Source organism: Enoplosus armatus, chromosome 1 (genome assembly GCF_043641665.1).
Source record: "Enoplosus armatus isolate fEnoArm2 chromosome 1, fEnoArm2.hap1, whole genome shotgun sequence".
Taxonomy (NCBI): domain Eukaryota; kingdom Metazoa; phylum Chordata; class Actinopteri; order Centrarchiformes; family Enoplosidae; genus Enoplosus; species Enoplosus armatus.
Window position 1 is genome coordinate 2,591,772 of NC_092180.1, and position 21,067 is coordinate 2,612,838.

General features: G+C 38.9%; 2 protein-coding genes across 2 annotated transcripts; one reads left to right on the forward strand and one right to left on the reverse strand.

The window, feature by feature from the left end:
• Window positions 1-3,353: 3,353 nt before the first annotated feature.
• On the reverse strand, window positions 3,354-9,199 carry psmd13 (proteasome 26S subunit, non-ATPase 13). Its single transcript, XM_070915293.1, has 13 exons — window positions 9,034-9,199; window positions 8,076-8,154; window positions 7,189-7,223; window positions 7,026-7,081; window positions 6,900-6,943; window positions 6,349-6,435; window positions 5,594-5,765; window positions 5,390-5,469; window positions 5,156-5,281; window positions 4,986-5,048; window positions 4,274-4,354; window positions 3,973-4,089; window positions 3,354-3,688 (listed from the first exon to the last, which is right to left on the reverse strand). Exons 1-13 carry the CDS (start codon window positions 9,132-9,134, stop codon window positions 3,593-3,595), a joined length of 1,137 nt encoding a protein of 378 aa, XP_070771394.1. The 5' UTR covers window positions 9,135-9,199; the 3' UTR covers window positions 3,354-3,592.
• A 481-nt stretch (window positions 9,200-9,680) lies between these two features.
• Window positions 9,681-14,091, forward strand: sirt3 (sirtuin 3). The gene is made up of 8 exons (XM_070915380.1): window positions 9,681-9,780; window positions 9,856-9,907; window positions 10,423-10,602; window positions 10,678-10,910; window positions 11,037-11,137; window positions 12,059-12,220; window positions 12,916-13,119; window positions 13,696-14,091. The coding sequence occupies exons 1-8, from the start codon at window positions 9,681-9,683 to the stop codon at window positions 13,717-13,719; spliced, it is 1,056 nt and encodes a 351-aa protein (XP_070771481.1). The 3' UTR covers window positions 13,720-14,091.
• The last annotated feature ends 6,976 nt before the right edge of the window (window positions 14,092-21,067 follow it).

A 21,067-nucleotide genomic window follows, 5' to 3' on the forward strand; every position in this document is an offset into this window, starting at 1 on the left:
AGTGACAATCTCCTGCCTACTGACACCACTGTGATAATGTACAGAGCTGGAAGAGGTACTCACACCTTTTACTTAAGTAAAACTAGTAATACCACAGTGTAGAAATACAATCAAAATATACCAAAAGTAAAAGTAAACACTGTTAAAAATTAAACCAGTGGTTCCCGATACATTTTGGCTTATGACCCCTCACAAAAAAAGCAGTGGGGGCCTTTTGACAACTTTCAGATGTCTATGTGAGACATTGTCCCGCTAAACTTCTCAGATGGTGGAATGTAAATAACCCGAAGAGGTACAATTATCAAATATTTCAGTAATAATTGGCAAAAAATTAATACAGATTTGTATATCAGAACTTGTTTTATTCTTCTTTCCTCTCCCATTAATCATCTCATGACCTCTCAGATTAATCTGGAGACCATTTGGAGGGGGGCCGACTCCTAGGTTGGGAACCGCTGAACTAAACTAGCTAACTGTATATAACAAAGTTAAAACTAGCTAACTGTATAAAGCAAAACTAGCTAACTGTGTATAAAGTAGTTAAACTAGCTAACTGTACAGAAAGCAGTTAAAACTAGCTAACTGCTCACTGTATATAAAGCAGTTAAAACTAGCTAACTGCTAACTGTATATAAAGCAGTTAAAACTAGCTAACTGTACATAAAGTAGTTAAAACTAGCTAACTGTACATAAAGCAGTTAAAACAAGCTAACCATATATAAAGCAGTTAAAACTAGCTAACCGTATATAAAGCAGTTAAAACAAGCTAACCGTATATATAAAGTAGTTAAAACTAGCTAACCGTATATAAAGCAGTTAAAACTAGCTAACTGTATATAAAGCAATTAAAACTAGCTAATTGTATATAAAGCAGTTAAAACAAGCTAACCATATATAAAGCAGTTAAAACTAGCTAACCGTATATAAAGCAGTTAAAACTAGCTAACTGTATATAAAGCAGTTAAAACAAGCTAACCGTATATAAAACAGTTAAAACTAGCTAACTGTACATAAAGCAGTTAAAACAAGCTAACCATATATAAAGCAGTTAAAACTAGCTAACCGTATATAAAGCAGTTAAAACAAGCTAACCATATATATAAAGTAGTTAAAACTAGCTAACCGTATATAAAGCAGTTAAAACTAGCTAACTGTATATAAAGCAATTAAAACTAGCTAATTGTATATAAAGCAGTTAAAACTAGCTAACTGTATATAAAGCAGTTAAAACAAGCTAACCGTATATAAAGCAGTTAAAACTAGCTAACTGTATATAAAGCAGTTAAAACAAGCTAACCGTATATAACACAGTTAAAACTAGCTAACCGTACATAAAGCAGTTAAAACTAGTTAACCGTATATAAAGCAGTTAAAACTAGCTAACCGTATATAAAGCAATTAAAACTAGCTAACCGTATATAAAGCAGTTAAAACTAGCTAACTGTATATAAAGCAGTTAAAACAAGCTAACCGTATATAACACAGTTAAAACTAGCTAACCGTACATAAAGCAGTTAAAACTAGCTAACCGTATATAAAGTAGTTAAAACTAACTGTCAGTTCCTCAGAAACAAAGACAGCAGCTTCTTTCTGCAGCCACCATTTTGCACCAGTGAACACTGAATATACCGAGAGAGAAATCCATCACAGCAGCTCATTAAGGATGGGACGTAACCAGAAGGTCTGTCATGGTATTGACTTTCAAAATATCAATGTCTTCTTCATAGATCTGAGATGCTCTTTCTAACAATATATAATTTCAAGCTGCAACAATTAATCAATTAATCGATTAGCTGAGCGACAGAAAACTAATCTGCAACAGTTTTGATGATCAGTTTATCCTTTTAGGCATTTTTTAAAGCAGAAATGCCCAAAATAAATATTAATTTGCACTGCAATGACATCGAATATAAATGTATTTAATCATTTATGAAACAGTGAGTGATGAGGTCTTCAGTTACAACATCTGTGACAGGAATGTTTAGTTTATGGACCTGTAAGTACCTGACGTTATTCAAGAAAAGTCATACAAATGTGTTTTATAGAGTCAATAATGATTGAGCTAACACCTTTTTAAGTCATCTGCCTCAGTAACGTGTTGTTTAAACTCCCAGAATACATTAAGATTTAATGTGAATCTACAGAAAACAGTCGTACTGATTTCTTTTTCTTGGATCCATGTCACCAGCTGTTTCCCATCCGCTGTACTTTCCCTGTAAACTGATTGTAGTCATAATCTCACAGTGGTCTTCATATATTATTGAGTAGTTTTATATTTTATAAGCTTAACATGTGTTTTACATCTAAAATCCTATTATGCAAAGTAGCCACTGACTACAGCCATCGGATTACCGTAGGAGAATATAAATATATAACATTGAGAAGTAGTGAACTGTAGAGTCTCACAAAATACTTCGAGTACAATCTGATCAAAACATAAACAAAACATCAGTAAACAAATCAGTAAAAAAAAAACACCTAAATACATTTTAATACTTCAAAATAGTACCCAAGTGTAAAAACAGTACGACGGACGGTGGTGGACAGTAACTTACATTTACTCAAGTACTGTACTCAAGTATAATTTCCATATTCTGCTACTTCAAACTGTAAAACATTATATCCAATACATTTTGGAGGCATGTATTCTACTTTTTACTTAAAAGTGATGAACACATTAATGCATCAATTATTATCCAGTTATATATAGTATGTTTTGATGCTAATACTTTTGTACTTTTACTTGAGTAAGACTTTGAATGCAAGCGTATTTTTACACTGTAGTATTGCTACTTTTACTATCTAATACCTCTGGCAGTATCAAACTAAAATCACGTGATATTAGCATTTTTATTACATTATTACAGGCCTGCTTGAAAACAGACATTTAAAAAAACAACATTTTTTGGCCTAAACAGCAGACAAAGCTAGCTGCTAGCTAGCTGGTTCACAGTATTGGTGTATTTTGAACTAGATATTTGTCTCTGGAGTGAAAAGCAGAATTAATATCAGACTTACATTCATCGCTTGGACAGAAACACAACTCCAAACGGATGAGGTTGTTCCGTGTCTGCTGGAGGTACCAACAGGCAGGTTATTTGCTAACATTAGCCATGAGGTGATAATATGTCAGGGCTGGTGGCTCATCAGCTAACTGTGGCGCTCTTCTGGCCTCTGGTGGTTAAAAAATGAACTTAAGTGCAGAAGCTGACACTGTTTAATGCCATAGTTAGCAGCTAATGTTGCTCACATTATATAAGCTAATATTACACTTTGGGCTAACGTTACTGACAAATCTTTAACCAAGACCCACATATAACAAATAAAACACATACTTGGACTCCAAAAATAACTGGCAGGAGTGAATATGACTGTCATTTTTATTCATGTTTTAGACAATATTTTCAGATCATATGGTGAGGATAATAATGTTACAACCAATTGTTTATTTGTAAAATACCACAGTGTAATTTACAGGTTGGTAATAAACAGTGACGGTAACAGAAGAAAGAACTTCCAATAGAAAGAAAAACAATACAAAACAGAAGTGAAGGACTGAGGTTTCCCTCTGTGGACTGAAGGGCAAACTGGTTTAGGTGAGGATGTCGTGGGCCTGCTGCTCCACCAGCATGGCCATGTTCTTAACGTCGCCGCACCAGAAGTCCAAACGCTCCTTCATACCTTTGATCTGAAACAGAAAACAACAGGTGAGTGTGAAACCAACAGGTAGAGTACACACACTGCTGAGCCCAGTTTGTTGTTTGCTGCTGGATTTAACTTATTTCTCCTGGCGAAACATTAAAAACTGAGTAAAACAAAACTTGTTAAGAGATTCAAATGGAACTGGCTGTTGAGCATCAGTGTGAAATAGCAGCTCTAGCTTTGTTCAGACTCTGTTGTAGCTAATAGCAGCATCTGGACATGATTTGATCAGATGTTTACAGGAGCAACAAAAATATTATCTCTACTAACCTGCTGCACGTCCAGCACTCTGGGCTGCACCCAGGTCATCTGCACCTTCTGGTCCACCTCATCAATGTTACCTTTGATCAGGCCCACAGACAGAGCCTTCATCACCAGAAGCTCCACCTGCAGGAGGCGAACAAACACAGCATCAGAAACTACTGCAGTCCTGCTCTTTACAGGCGTTAAAACAGCAAGTTAAAACGAAGAAACTCTCTGGTAATCACAGTCGTTCATGCTAATCACTGTCAAAAAGGCTTTGTTAGCATTTATCGATGGGCAGATTAAATACACTCGTCATCCAACTGACCTCATTAACAGGGATTTTGGCACTTTGAGCGATCTCAGTGAAGGTGAGCTGTCTGTGGTTTGCAGGACGAGTGAAAGTCATCTGGAAGGGAAAGAAGACATTAAGTGATTTAATATTCTTGTTTTTTAACCTTCACGGTGACATCATCTCTGTCACAAACGTAAGGAAACTGTCCACATCAGACTCTCTTTGAACAAACTACAGATTGTCTGTTACTCTACAACTATTTGAGAAAGCCGTTATGACTCGGTCAGACCAGAAAGATTCATATAATCCTCCTTTTAAAATAGCTGCTGCAATCTATGCGAACACAGTTCTTTCAAGAGACGTATTTCTATCAATTGCCCTCTCACAGGCGATTACAATCTGTGTTGCACGTCTAATACAGTAGAGCAGGGTTAAATAAAACCGGCTGGGGAAAGCATGCTGATATTAATACCTCCTACATTTTGGACTCTGTTTCTTTATGTTCTTAAAGTTGTCACGCTGCCAGGATGGTTTGAAAATTAGTCAACTGCACAAATATATGTGTCACAAGATGAATTCTGAAACACGGATTTACTTGAATTGATTTGTCACTGTTTTCAAAGCTGATGTGACTGAGCTTTTAGTCTTAAACCTCCCGTTTTGAGAGAATTTATTAAATCATACATCAGACTAAATAATACTAGACATACTAAATAATCTGTGTGTGTGTGTGTGTGTGCCTCACCTCCATCACGCAGAGCAGCTGGATCTTCTGCATTAGTTTAGCTTCATGTGTTGCAAGGTCAGGCTACAACAATGGGAGAAAAATAAAATCAGACAGTTGCCAAACAGCGATCATATACATGTGACAATCCTCTGTCCAGGTTCCAGATATTATAAAATATTGTTAATCACCTGTTGGCCCCAGGCAGACTTGAAGCCCTGGAATTTCTCCACATTTCCTCCATTGAAGGCGTATAGTGTGTCAATGAGCCACTGTTTGTCTGTGTTCCTCAGGGACTCCAGCACAGGATGCATCAGCTGCAAAGACACAACAACAACAACCGTCAACAAGCTTCAGCTGAAAGGCTGGCCAGCATTCATAAACAACACATGATGATTGACCACTGTGCTTAGTGAAACTCCCACCAGCTCTCCAAAGTTGTAAACTCCTTCTCCTAAGAGTCCAGCCAGGCCCAGTGTGAATGCCCTCTCCTGCTTCTCTGTCTCTGTGGAGTAAACAACAACAACAACAACATCATCATCACCATCATCATCATCAAATCATTCCGACATTGATATGAATGACATTCTCCGCTCCAAATGTTTGTTTCCCATCATGCCTTTGCTCACCTGGAAGGTCTTTAATGTCCACACATCCGAGGTAGCGCAGAGCGTCCTTGTAGTAGGAGGCGTGGTTCCCGATGATGCGATAATATTTGCTAGAGAGATCATAAAATCGTCCGTGGACCGACGTCACCCCGGGCAAGTTATTCAACATTTCCTCAACCTCCTCGATGAGTTTCTGGAAAGAAGAAGAGGCAATAAGTGCTTATTTACACTATTTGCAAACTACGTCCGGGCATCAAGCAGTGGATTATGTTTCGGCTACTTTACTCGTGCTGCATTGGCTACTGGCAGCTCCTGTTTGCACTGTACCCATGAATGTACTGACAACAATCCACTGCTTTACTTAACACTGCAGAAAAAATGTAAATTTGATGATTATGAGTCAGGATTTGAAGTTATGACGATTATGTCTTGACTGATTCACGGTCGTTTATCCTTCATAGACATGGGAGGTAAAAGGTTCACAGAGTAAAGTGTGTGGATCACTCTGCTCGGTATATTTTGTTGCTTTTTGCTGGTTCTTTGAGTGCGGCTGCAACCTTCGACAGGTTATTTCAGTAAGAAGAGGAATTACACACCCATGTGTGAGCTGGAATGCACCACTGTTGTGCTGTTTAACAGCTGTTGGTGTTTGTTGCTCTGCCTTACAGACACATCACATGTGAACATTACCGTTGACGTTTGAAATGTGATCTATCGTTTGTTGCATCAGCGGCTTGAAAGAAAAAAGTGAGAGCTGAGAGTTTAGGAGCTTTTACCTTCGTGGCAGGAAGATCGCTGATCTCCAGCTTAAGGCTGCCGACAGACGTCTTGCAGAGAATGACGGCTTCGTCGCTGCTTTTCACCTGAACCAGACAGAGACATTTTAACGTTTGATCAAAAGTACAGGTTATAAGATTCCCTCCGTTAAACTCAGCTGCCAGTTTATTAGGTACACCTTGCTAAAACTAATTCAGTCTCATACAACAGTCCTGCAATAAATCCTTCATGAAGGTTATAAGGTTCAGGTTGTGATTAAACAAGGGGAGAGGTTTCTGTTGGGGGAGGACGAAGGATTGAAGACATCTGTCAGTATAACACACAACAACAACAACAACAAATCAACAGCACCAGAAAGCTTTTAAAATGCCCAAGAATAAACATCTCTAAAACAGTTACAACAGAACATTAAAACCTTCATGAAAGTAAAATATTATTATTTACTTTATTGGGACTGTAGTAGTAGACTGCATTAGCTTTAGTTAGGTGTACCTAATAAACTGGCAACTGAGTGTATATTTCAAAATCTATGATGTTGGTATCAACTTACCTTGTCCTTGGTCTTCTCGAGAAAAGTGATGGCATCTTTAGGATCTGGATACAAAAACATTTTTGTAAATACTAAATACTGAATTCTGTTAAGAAATATTCCCTGCAGCTTCACGTTGGTTCTCACCTTGCATCTGTCTGGCAACATACAGTATAATCTCCATGAGGGACAATGGGTTGATTCTGATAAGGGAACAAAAACAATAAATTAGCATCAAAACAGGCAAACTAGCAGAAAATACTGAACTGGCAGGTGTTACATGGGTAGACTGAAGACACTTATATCTCACCTGTGTTCGAAGTCACTGAGGAAATTGTCATAGAGCTTTAAGAAAAACAAAAGGAACAGTTAGATCACAGAAAACTGTTCAATTTTCATCTTGTTGGAAACAAATTCTCCATAGTGGCCACTATTAGTATTTTGATTATTAACGGTGGACGTTCCTCATTTAGGCTCCTTATTTCATGTACATTTCTGTACTGTTTCATATTTTACTAAATCTCCTGAGCAGCTGATTGTTTCCAGTAATCCTTGATAATCAGTAGTAAGGTTTCATGAGGGCCTTTACTGAATTGATCTTTTTCTGCCTCAGACAAAAACAGCCAAACATAATGGCTAATGGCATGTTTGTGAAGTAAATAATTAACATAAAACCCGACAGTGCGAGATACAGAGATGTAGGGCTTGGCCGTATTTCAATATTATCGTTTATCAGTTTCAATGAAATGGTCTAGTGATGATCATGTTAACAGTCTTCAAGTTTCTGTTGTACAAATTCATGATTCTGAGAAAGCTGTCATTGCAAAACAAACACAAAATGTTTGTTTGAGACACAGAATAATTTGGTAATTTAGTGTAAAACAGCGCAGGTCACAGGTCTTTGCTTTAACATCATTTTATGTGAAATTCTGCATGTATTTGCGTTATCGTGATAAATATCAATAACAATCATATCCTCAAAGAAACTTAGATGAAACAACATTATAAAGTCCCCTTAAAATGGTTACATAAAATATATGCAAATTACAGACAAGTCACAACATGCTACTGGACTGCTACAAACTGCAGCAAAAAATATATGCATACTCATTACAGCCGGTTGTGAGTACTGCATTCACACCTATCCATTGTGGTACAAGTACAAGATAACCACGTGTGACTGTGGTGTGCAGTTACCTGTATGAGGCCATCTCCTGTTTTGAAGCAGGGATCTTTAACAAAGTCTGTCAGCTTCAGAGTCAACTGATGCCACAACCTGTCAACAAAAGAACAGTGTCCGTTATAGTCAACAGTTTATCTGAATTACACTGCATCACTGCAGCTAACTGCCAAAAAATACACCATGAAAATACACCATGAAGATTAACAAATGATGCAAAATGTTGTGGAAACCAACTAGCAAGCAGACACTGGTGAAACTGACTTGAACCTGATTAATTTGTCATATCTTGGTTACACACGTAAGCTTCATTCAATTGTTAAACAAATGAAGTGTGGTGTTGATATTGACAGTGATGGTTGTAAAACAAAACGTAGGAAGGTCCAAAGGAGGTAAAGCCTTCCTATTATTAGGCACTGAATATTATAAATGGAGTTCATATTAATGTGTCTAACCTATGTATATTTAATAATCTGGGTAATAATCTTTTCTTTACGTTGAACACGGATATCAATGATGAACACAACTATTTTTTTGAGTCATGATTTTCAGTTTAACCTTCATAGCGCTGAGTAGTTACAAAACAGCATTAAATTAAACTAACTAAAACTAAAACTAAGCTAACTATATTCTTGTGGTGCACTGACTCACCCAGAGCATACACGCTAGCAAACTTGTGACAGACTGATAAACTTTGTCTTCCATTAGCCTACATTCATAGTGTTGGGTTTAAAGTTTCAAACCATTAACTGACATTTTTCTGGCGTGTCTGATTTACATGTTAAAATAATATTATAAGCCAGGTTTCCGCTCTGATCTCAAAGAAGAAACTTGCGGCTAACATTAGTCGAGCCTCTGCTAACGCTAGCTCTGTGCATGACTCAGCGTGCATTTCCAATGAATGGGCTAGCTATCGTTAGCTAGCCTAGCATGAACAGAGCATTAGCTAGTTGACTTGTCCGACTGACTTTTTACCTTTTGTTGTAATACTCCTCCAACGTGTGCCACTCCGCCGCCATCTCCGGCGTAGAGCTGTTGCTCTGCTGCTGTTTGAGGTACCCAGTAACATCTTTCATTGTGGCAACAAACTGTAGTTCAATTTTATTCGGGACTGATGAGTGTTGTGAGATTTTCAGCTAACGTCAAGTAGCCTGCCGTGTTGTGGGTCTTCTCGGTGGACGCAAAGAATCATGGGAAATGAAGGAGGCGTTTCCAAAGCTAGCTAATATCAGCTTCTTTTTTTTACAGTAAAGTTGAGTTTTTGACCGCTATACACGTTGTGTTTATTGCCCCGTGGTTTGTTTTTAATTAATAAACGACGGGCAATTAAACAAAATAGACGACCAAGCTTGGTAGCTTATTACGGCCGAGCTTGTTTTGTGTAGCGAGTTAGGCTACATCGTACATTACGGTAAGTTAGCTTACTCCCGCCCGCGTCACAAGGAGGTCAAAGGACGACTGCTCACATTTCAGCTGGCAGACACTCATTAGTTACCTATTTTATCTGATTTTTATTTGGAGGAAATGTTCGTGTCCGTGTTTAGGAGTCTGCTAGTGTAGAACACAGTCAGTAGGAGTCATGCAGTAGATATCTGCGGGTAGTTTGCAGTCACAGCTGTGTTATGGCTCCTTTAGTGGGCTCCTCTTTAATGTCACCTGTCAGACTTTGTTGTTTGTATCGCAGTTTGTGTTGGGGAACAAGCAGGACGCTCTCTGCCAACGGTTAGTAGACAGACAGAGCTGAAATGACCAGAAGAAGAGATAACAAGTATCGATTATGATTATGTTTTTTTATAGGCTTGGCTCAGAGGAGTTTGTGTCCAGCTCAAGGTGCAGCAGCTCTGTGCAGGTACTTAACCATCAGGGACACATGTCCTAACCAGACAGCAAGATCCTGACACGTTTGACATTTACATTTAGGGTCAGACATAAAATGGGTCAAATCAAGCTGCTTCTGTAGCTGTGTGCAAGCAGCAGTGTGTTTTTACAGGCAGGCTAATTGGATGATAGATGGATTTTTAAGGGAACACATCACCTTCTTTGTGATATATATTCTTTAATAATTTTTGTCCCAGTGAAAGCTGTACCTCACAGTGAAGAAAACATTGCACACCTGAGAAATGCTATATCCTCAAGTAGGGCTGGGCCATGTGTTCATATTTATCATGCGTTATTGTAATGATATTGATTGATAGATTGAATGGTTTCTTTGAAGTTTGTTTGTTTCTGTTCTTTCTAGTGTGACTGACAAACTGACTGTGATCCTTCTACTAAATCTCATATTTATGTGCATCTCTGTGGAGTACAAACTAATCTAACTTCATCACAAACTCCTTCCGTTTTTGTTTTTTTGCATCTTCACAGACAAACAAACTCTACCTGGTGCGATGGGACTCGAGGATTTTCCTCCCGTGGTGGTGGTGCAGCCGTGGAGCAGCAGACCCTGGAGGACATCGCCAAGAAGATCAGAGAGCAGCAGTACAGGAGGGTGGTGGTGATGGCCGGAGCTGGGATCAGCACACCTAGTGGCATCCCAGATTTCAGGTAAGAAGATTAGATATGGTTTCCTGTAAATATCAGGAGGATTCTGGGGTCTAACAGCAGATTATTCCCTCGCAGGTCTCCAGGCAGCGGCCTCTATGATAACCTGCAGCAGTATGACCTGCCTTATGCCGAGGCCATATTCGAGATCAACTTTTTCCATCAGAACCCTAATCCCTTCTTCGCTCTGGCCAAAGAGCTGTATCCAGGGAACTATCAGCCAAATCTGACCCATTATTTTGTACGGCTGCTTCAGAAGAAGGGTCAGCTGCTCAGGATGTACACGCAGAACATCGACGGGCTGGAAAGACGTACGTATTCATATCTTTGCTTCTTTTGGTATTGTTTTTGATATGATGAGGAAATTACTACACATCACTTAGACTGTACCGCCATTTTAAGTCATCATGCTTGCTTACTTGTGTATGTGTTTCAAGTGGCAGGGATTCCTCCTGCGATGTTGGTGGAGGCCCACGGTACATTTGCCACCGCAACCTGCACCGTCTGCCTGAGGAAATATGAGGGAGAGGAGCTACGAGTGAGTGATCACCAAAACACTAATGCTACACAACGCCAACCCCAAGAATTACCAGAATATTTAAAATATGGTTTATTTATGTTGTTATGTTATCATGGTGAACATTAAGCACATTCCCCAAAGTGAAAACTTGCTTAGTTTTTTTTTTTGTAGACACTGTCGATCATAGTCCCACAAGTATCTGATCCTGTGCAGATGTTATTAAGACTTAACATAGACGTACCTTTAGCAATATTTCTCCTTTCTGAAACAGGTCTCACATCAGATGAACTTGTTGTTGTTGTTGTTGTTGTTGTTATTATTATGTCCGACTGCTCCATTTAATCTTCATAGGAACAGGTGGATCTGATCTGATCTGGTATTTTTGATCCTGGTTGTTTCGTTGACTTCCTTTTATTTTTCTGACTGAATTTAGAAAAATAATCGGATTGGATTAAAAACTATTTTAATTCATACAACACTGATTTTTAATATTTTAAGCTTTCAAAATGTTTTGTAGATGCACATACCCCCTCCAAGTTTCCCATTTCAGACAGATGACAATAAATGCCGTCTACGTCTCAGTGAGTGTTTGAGAGAGCAGCCAGTTTATGCTGTAAAGCAGGTTAACAGCTAATATAGGCAGAATTGGTGATGGAACAGTTAATTGGTAAATCAATTGACAAAAAACTAATTGATGATAATTAGACAATAAACCGTTTCAGTCATTTATCAGGTATAAATTACATTTGGTGTCTACAACAAATGTGTTTTCCTTCATTTTATACGGTTGTACCTTTTGAATACCGTTTGAATTTGGGATTAAAATCCAGATAAAATGCTAATTTAAGATATCACTTTAAACGGTGGTAATGTTAGATAGCAATTTATTGTTTAATAATAATAATAATAATTTTACATCTTGTTTCCACGTCTCATCAGCCAGATGTGATGAGCGGGACGGTCCCGAAGTGTCCCACCTGTAAGGGCGTGGTCAAGCCTGACATCGTGTTTTTCGGGGAGGAGCTTCCGCGTCACTTCTTCAAATACCTGACAGACTTCCCTCTGGCAGACCTCCTGATCGTCATGGGAACCTCTCTGGAGGTGAGCGACACCGGCTTCAAACCTCATCATGTCGCAGTAATCTGAGGTTTGTTCTAACTGAACCAGCATGTTGGGGTGAGAGACGTCACGAGGTCGGACGCTTTAACGCTGGACAGGTTGGAACAGAACAAACGGACTCTCCGTACGATGAGCACACATTATTTTTTAAGATTATGTTTTTGCCTTTATTAAATAGTTTACAGGGAAGATGCTGACGGGAAATATGAAGAGATACGGGGAAATACTTCATTACATTTATGGTCGAATGTACTTCATGATGTGAATAGTTGTCCGACAGGGTAAAAATACACCTTTTACTGTGATATTAATAGATTCATGCAGCTGGATCAGAATCTGTCACCTCACACTCCAAGTTCATAGTAATTCTTGATAGACTCTGTAGATGGACTCATGTAACACATACATTACACCATTGACTTAAATAGCTGTGGTCGGGGACAACAGAAAGTGTCTTAAGATGTGCACCACAAAGTCCCTGGTGTAATCCTGGTTTGATTCTGGACCTTTGTTGCACGTCCTACCTTCTCTTTCTCCGTCTGTTTTCTGTCTGCATCTCCACCGTGAACTGTTATTATATGATTATATAATAACACAACATGCAAATAGATTATTTGTGTAGTACCGTACAGCAACAAGCTTTGAAAAGCAGCTGTTGTTGACTCTTTGCTCTGCAGGTGGAGCCCTTCGCTAGTCTGGCAGGAGCTGTGTGCAGCTCTGTTCCCCGTCTGCTCATCAACAGGGACCTGGTGGGGCCGTTCGCCTGGCGTCGCCGGCCTCATGACGTCGTGCAGCTGGGCGACGTGGTCAGCGGTGTGCAGACCCTGGTCGACGCCCTCGGCTGGACTCGGGAGCTGGATGCTCTGATGGCGGCTGAGAAAGTGAGTTATCATTTATTTTTATTATAATTTATAACTCTTTCACATCAGAGTTCCCATGAGCCTTTTTGGTAGTTAATATTTTTTTAAATGAACAAGTGAGAAAGAGACGTCCAGCCTTTTGGTTTTAAAACCTTCATCATGGCAAATGTAAAGATTACAATTAGTTAATAAGTAGTTTTTGATTCCCTGAAAAACAAAAATAATGAGCTAAAAATGAGCTAAAACGCTTCATGGCTCCGTAGAGGAACTGCAGAGTTAGGAGATATCTCTCCGTGGGTTCGACACTATGGGTGTCCCATTTCATACAACACATAATCATTTTATCCATAGTTAAAATTCAGATTCAGTTAGTGCAGCTAAGTTTGCAGAACCCCTCTTTATCAACACTTGATGCTTTTAGCATCTTTAGCATTGTGTCGTGAGCAAGCGATCCTCTCAGCAGTGAAAACTGAAGTAATGCCAAACACAATGGGGTTTTGGTAATAACGTGACAGATGCAGTAAGATATCAGTGATTTCCACAAACAGAAGCTACAGAAGCAGCTTGATTTGTGATTGTGTGTACTTTTATCTGCAGGCTGCAACAAAGACAGAAGAGTGACCATTTCTCTACATCAAGCTGGAGGTTTGACTTTATTCACTGCACTCAGTAACGAAAACACCAACACTGCAGACTGCTGACTTCTGTGTGCACTGATTTACTGACGTTCATGGGCTAATAACTGGATTATTGGTCAGTGGAAACTCACAGACTGGCCAATAACAAACTGTTACAGAGGAAACGCAGTAAAACAGAAATGTTTATCTGTCAAATATCACTAAAACGCAGGTAAGTGAGGTCAGCTGCTTCTTGTCACAACAAAAATAAAATGGTTTGAATTAAGCTCTAAGAAAGTTATGTGAACAATAGAAAATATTGTGCAGCTTATTGACCATGTTGACCTAATAATAAGAAAGATGTACAATATTATATTTTATTTATTAGCCTCTGATTTGTTGATATGTGTCAAAATTCTGTTTAAGAAATACAACGACAGTCTTGATGATGGTCTTTAATCCCACTGAAATCACTGGTTTATAAAAAAAACTTTAATACATGTAAATATTTAAATGAAGAGAAATACAGAGACTTAAAGTTATTTTAGCTTTTGAAGCTTTTCAGGACAGACTGAAACATCAGCAGAGGGCTGAGATCAGTTGATCGTTGTCTCTTCATCGGTTTCAGCTTCATGTTCATCAAAACAAGCTCAAGTTTCATGCTGAATGTCAGTGGTGCTGCATTAAAAACTGCTGGGAAACATTGCACGGATGTAAATCTTTGAAAAACAGGTCACAAATATATAGTTTCATTTTTTAAAAAGCTTAGTAATTTCCTAAAACAGCTGCTCACTGAAGTTTTTATCAAACAAACAGGAGGAAACAGTGCACTTGTTGGGGACTATTTTCAGCGGCGGATGAATCCACATTTGGTGCTCTAGTGAGTATTTGTGGCTGCAGGACGGTGTGTGTGTGTGTGTGACTGAGTCAAAATAAAGTACATTGTGTGTCTTCATGGTGGTGAAGGAACATGTCACCCAGTGACACGGCGAGGCTCACTGATGTGTTTAATTATTCTTTACGGCTCAGAGGAAGAAGATACATCAGGCTGTCATACACACACAAAACTTGTCAGCAGATACGTTAACTGTTGGTTTTGGTCTTTTCATGAGATGTGGTTCACATCAAAATTGAATGTATTTGTAACCAGCAGAGGGAGCCAGAGGACAACCTTCAGTGTGGCCTTTAGAGTCCTGTTTTCAGTGGTGGTTGTTTCAGGGTGTTGTCACTGTACAGGTCAGTGCGACTCAGTGTCCGATAAAGTTCGTCTTTAATATGTTTTTATAGTGTCTCATTAAAAGTGAAATCAGAGCAACTAAAACGCCTGTCTGAATAACGTCAGTTTGGTCAGATATTTCTCTCTCACTTTAAACTACAATAACAATACAAACTCAGAAATAGTTCTCCATGTTTACATATAAAATATATGTAAATAAAGTAACCTAACATCTACATTTATTCAAATCAGTATCTATAAAAGACTGGCTAAGTTATCCTGCAGCTCGTGATGCTACAGCGACTTCCTTTTTACATAGTTGATTGCTCCAGATGTTTCCCAGCAATCGATTAGGTAATTATTAGTCTTTAGCTAAGACTTTTCTTGAGTTTTAATTGTGCAATTTAATAAATCATAATAGGAGGGACTTCACACACAAACTTAGTCATGGGTTTACAAATAGCTGGAGCAAATCAATCCAGGATCCATTCTGATGGTTCGTCATGTTTACAGATGCATCCTCAACACCAGTTATGTTGCAGTTAGTCAGTAAGACAAAAATATGATGATAAACGATGTAATGATGATAATATATGTTAATATAAAGGTGGAAGTCTGACTTTGGAGGAGGATCTAAATCCAGCGGTGAGTCCAGATGCTTATTCCCAAGATCAAGTCTTTTTTTTCTTTTCTTTTTTTGCACCAAGTGAATGTGTGAACTGAATTCGTGAGTTTTTCCAGTCGAGAACAAAGTGACTCAGTCCTTCCTTGTGTCGCTGTTGCAGATCATTACAGATTTGGTCACATTCAGCACCTGCTTTCTTCAACCCAGCTCTCACACCTCACTCCAATTTTCACCTCTCCCTCCTCCCCGGTCCTGGAAAGAATGTGTTTTTAGGTGCTGCTGACGTCTCTGTAACAAGAAATAGTCTGTTTTATCACGTACTGCCTGATATCATCTACTGCAAGGAAATTATACTTTTTTTAAACTTCCTTCAGTCAAATCCTTCCCACTGCTTTACTGTCATTTATTTTTGCCCAATGTAGGATCTTCATAGGATTATTAATGATGCTGATAACTAGACTGTAAAGCCAGCTGTCTTTAAAATCTTATTTTCTGGTTTATATAATCAAAAGGTGCGTTCAGTTTGAATTTGAGTTGAGATCCACTGGTCAAAGAAGCATATTCACTATAGCGGCCTGGATCTGATAATCACATAGTCGTCGGTTGTTCGGTGGGTCCACCACTTTGGTCCAGACTATTTGGTGGATTGTCATGAAACTGTATACAGATGTTCTTGTTCTACAGATGATGAATCCTAATAACTTTGGCGATCCTCAAACCTGCAAAACAAATGACATTCCCACCATCCCATTTACTGCTAATTAGCAAATGTTAGCATGCTAACACGCTAAATTAAGATAGTGAATATGGTAAACCTTTATACCTGCTGATTCGATCAAAAGCTCCAGAACAGCTACTAAACAGATGTCGTAGTGAGATTTTGTCAACTTAAACCTTAAACATAGTAGTGGCAGATCAATAAGTATTGATACCGTGTTGTGTCTTCTGGCACTTTTAATCAAGCCAGTTCAGTTGTTTTGGTTGAAACCTTGTTGAAATTGTTTGGTCATTATAAATTCAGTGTTTCGACATCAAGACACAGCTGAACTTTGTTTTTTACATGAAGTCACGACATGTTGAGCAGGAAGTAGTGAGACTGTGCAGACCATGATAACACATTTGCACATCTCAGTTGGCTTCCTGTTCAGAGTGTACTTCTCTCACTTGGTGGTAGAAAGTTTCCCAGCTTCATTAATCCCGTTTCAATTCCACAGAAATAATGTTGGTCCATTACAACTGTATCTCTTGTAGTTTTCCCTCAGGGAGGCAGAAATCCTGCGCTACATGGCTTCTTATTCAGTATAATGTCTGCAGAGGAGCGTCAGTGTGGCAGGAAGCTGTAACCGCTTCTCTTCATCTGCAGTCTGAACTAAACACTGAAGTTCAGCTGCAGTTTTTCAACCGACAGCAGCACCTGAGAGTTCTGCTTCACCTGCACGACTGAAAGAGACACACAATGACTACAAAGAGACACAAAACGACCACGGACACATAACGACTACAGAGACACACTATGACTACAAAAAGACATACAACAACCACACAGACATAAAATGACTACAAAGAATTACAAAACAACGACAAAGAGATGGAAGACGACACAGCTAAAGGGAGACACAAAACAACCACAAAGACACGCTACAGAGACACGAAACAACTACAGAGACATAAAATAACTAGAGGGAGGCACCAAATTACTACAAAGAGACACAAAACAACCACACAGAGACATAAAATGACTACAAAGAATTACAAAACAACTACAAAGAGACAGAAGACGACTACAGAGACATGCAAAATAGAGACACAATAACCACAAAGACACAAAACGGCTAAAGAAAGACACAAAATGACTTAAAACGACCAAGTGTCTTGTCCCAGTGTCTTGCTCCTACTGTATGTAGGACGCCTGGGGGCCTTTCATATACTTGTGCTTAGGGGCCCATTGTCTCATAATCTGTTCATGCATAAATTAGATTTAAAATTCAGTCATTTTTTTCAATGCAAGGTATCTAAAATCCCACCTGGGGTCCAGTCTGGTTGCCCGGCACACAAAGTTATCTTCTCGCATTAAAAGACGAGAGTTTGACCACATTGACTTCAAACCGAGCTGATTAGATTTAAGCTGAAGGCAACTGGAACATTTAGAAAGATGACACACTTTATTCGAAAGGTTTCCACATAAAACGTGGATATGGCGTACAGTAGGCACAGTCAGTAACCAAACAGGCAGTAACGGCTTAAAGGACAATACAACTCTAATTGAAGCCGTCTTGCAGTCGAGAATACTTTCAGTTTCAGAACATAATATAACTGTTTCACAAGACGCGACACGAGGATAATAACTGAAGTGAGACGTTATCAAGACACGATCCGGAGATGCTTCCTTTACAGCAACTTAAAGGTTTCATTAAACGTCACACATAACGTTTCTGATGTTCATCAGATATCATCGCTCAAAATAAAATGACATCCTCTACGGTGCTGCTGCTTTTTGAGATGTACTGTATATATATATATATGATATTACTGATCAATCCAAGTAGGAAAATAAGATAATTCACATCTGGAAATGAGTGTAACATACAGCAAAGTATTACTGCCACCAGGATATTTGATCACTTTCATTTGTCACTCATTTATCACATAGTTCTTGTTATTGTTAAACACCAAACTTCACTTTCTTACATCACGAAACTTTGCGTTCTTTTTGTGTTCTTGTTATAACGACATGCCGACTCTCACATGTGGTTAAAATGAGAGAAATGGTAGATGGCACTGGATGCTTGACTTTTCATACACTGAACCATAAATAACCTGTAATACGGTTAGAAAACACAAATGTAGAAAACGTCTTCACCAATAATTCAACCATTCAACACACATAAAGAAACACGCTGCAAATACAGAAGCTGAAGTCGACGACCCAGCAATTGTTTTGGAAATTGAGCTTAGATTAAAGTTTATTTCTGTTTTAACACTCAGATTGCACAAGTTAATATTGCAGATAGTGTATAGGCCATGGAAACTTCAGTCGTTTTCAGTATTTGGTCGCGTTTTGTCTGAATTTTCAGCGCGTTTTATTCGGCTGCATATTTGCTGTCAAATTGGTGAAGCTGTTTTCTTCGTTTCGTTGCGTTTTGTCTGTTTGCGTGTTCACTGGAGCTGCAGTGACGAGACGTTTCTTTGTACAGCGACACACCAACTTGTCATGTTATAATAAGAAACTTTAAGACGGTTTTCATGTTATAATGACATATCTTTCTCATTATTACTGTCACATCTTGTTCTGTTTAAACTTTTCCTGTTGTGACAACATATCACATTTATCTTGTTACGACAACATTATTAATGTTATCACTCAGTACTCAGGTTATATAGAACAACTTATTATGTTAAAACCAGGAGAGTTTTTGATTTTTATATAATTTTATGTATAACGAGGTAAAGTGGTTTGTTGTTATATGAAGAAAAGTAAGGAGTCATTTGGTGGCAATAACGAGACAAAATGTCATTGTAAAAATAAAAATATGTTGTTTTAACATGAAAAGGATCTTTTAACAAGCGAATACTTCTTTGTTATGGTGGCGGGAACACACTGCTGTAGACACATAATTAGTGGGAGGATAAAACCTTCCTCTTTCCAGAGTCGCAGAGGAGAATGATCACTACAGAAGTTAAATTGTCAGGAGGAAGATGTTAACCCTCTGCTCCTCCTCCCTTGTGGGATTTATTATGTTCTTCATCATAACCTAGATGTAGGTGTGTCATCCTCTCAGCACTACAATGAATCATATTACTCAGGTAGAAAGCAGAGAAAGCAACAAATTGGTTGTCAGGGTCAGTTTGTCGGGACTCGACAAACACTCAAGGTTTCCGCATTATGTGTGAATTATGACACTGAAAAGGGTTTTAAATATGAAATAGGAAATATGTTCCTGACAACTTTAAAAATGACTTTTCAGGGATCTCGTTAACTCACTTCAGTGTGTTGAGTGTTTGAGTGCTCTGTCACGACAGACATCCTGTGAATTTAAGGCTTATTGCTGCTGAATGAATGTTTTTGTTTTTATCAGTACACGTTTAAACAGCTATGTTCAGCTGGTTTCAACTGTTCCACATCGTGAGTTTCTTTCAAGTTCTGCTGCTCTAAAGGGAAAGATCCACGTCTTCATATTCTGCTTCAGATTCCAGATATTTTCTGGTGTTTGCACCTTCCTTCGACCGGCCTCTTCACCTTCTACGTGATCAGTTGATTTTGGCTGTTTCCCAGAAGAACCTTCATGTCTCAAGACTTTCGACTTTGTGCTGCATTAAAGGGTCATTTTGGTATTTTACACCTGGGCCCTACTTTCACATATTTTGAGGTCTAAATGACTAATAGGTATTGGAATGGGTCCAGTAGCTCGCAGCATCTCTTCTCTTCTCTGGCTGGCAGAGTCATCATGGTCAAAATGGTCACTGCAGACGCAATGGTGTGTGTTTTAGCATCCATTTGTAGCCACAACTAGCCACAACTTCAGCGTTTCCCTGTCAGACAAAGGCAGTCTGTGAAAGCTGAGCAAAGTGTGGTGCGACTTCTGTTGGCACAATTTGGAAACGTGCAAACAAGAACCATTCTTCTCTTTTTAAATGGATAAAACAAATACACTACGCTACGCTTCCTGTACTCCAACACGACAAAGTCTTCAGGACCAGTTGCAACGTTTTGTGCCTGTTAGTCATTTACACTCCGTAATGTGTGAATATGTGATCGGCCTCAGATTTAAAAAAATACCAAAATTATCTTTTAAAAGAATAGTTCAACATTTGGGGAAATCCTCTCATTCGCTTCCTTGCCGAGAGTTCGATGAAAAGATGGACGCCCCTCTCATGTAGCCAGGAGGCGGTTAGCGTAGCTTAGCATAAAGACTGGGAACAGGGGCAAGCCTCTGTGAAACCATACAATGTTGACGGATGGATCAAACAAATAAATTATAACGTGTTAATTAGTGAGCTTTAGAGATGCTCGCTAATCAGACAGAACCAGGCTAGCTGTTTCCCCGTTTCCGGTCTTTATGCTAAGCTAGGCTAACCGGCTGCTGACTGCAGCTTCATATTTATTGTACAGACATGAGAGCGGTATCGATCTTCTAATCTCACTCGGCAAGAAAGTGAATAAGCGTATTTCCCAAAATGTGCAACTGTTCCTTTAAGCTTACATAAGAAAATGGAGTTCAATGGCGGATTTAGAGGATTTGAAAGTCATGAAACTGTTTTCAGCTGTTTGACATTCTGGTCTTTTGAAGCTTATTCTGTCTTTCTGTATCCAGGGGACATTTTCTCCATGAGTTGATCCTTTCAGGGAGACCAGGCTCAGTACAAATCCCACGTCGTTCACTGGATCTGGCAGACCATAGCTTCCACTAAAGCTGAAATACAGTTCTCTCCAAAACAATAAACGAAGTGCTGTACAGACAAACTGAAAGTGGTGAAAAGCTCCTCTCAGACAGGGGAGTTCGTGTCCTCTTG

Bases quoted from the DNA above. Each gene is read 5' to 3' on its own strand.
- psmd13 (XM_070915293.1), bottom strand. From the start codon at position 9,134: ATGAAAGATGTTACTGGGTACCTCAAACAGCAGCAGAGCAACAGCTCT. The intron at 6,944-7,025 runs GTGAGAACCAAC...TTTTGTATCCAG, and splicing joins TGTTGCCAGACAGATGCAAG to ATCCTAAAGATGCCATCACT. The intron at 5,470-5,593 runs GTGAGCAAAGGC...TTTACTCCACAG, and splicing joins GGACATTAAAGACCTTCCAG to AGACAGAGAAGCAGGAGAGG.
- sirt3 (XM_070915380.1), top strand. From the start codon at position 9,681: ATGGCTCCTTTAGTGGGCTCCTCTTTAATGTCACCTGTCAGACTTTGT. The intron at 9,908-10,422 runs GTACTTAACCAT...GCATCTTCACAG, and splicing joins GGTGCAGCAGCTCTGTGCAG to ACAAACAAACTCTACCTGGT. The intron at 12,221-12,915 runs GTGAGCGACACC...TTTGCTCTGCAG, and splicing joins TCATGGGAACCTCTCTGGAG to GTGGAGCCCTTCGCTAGTCT.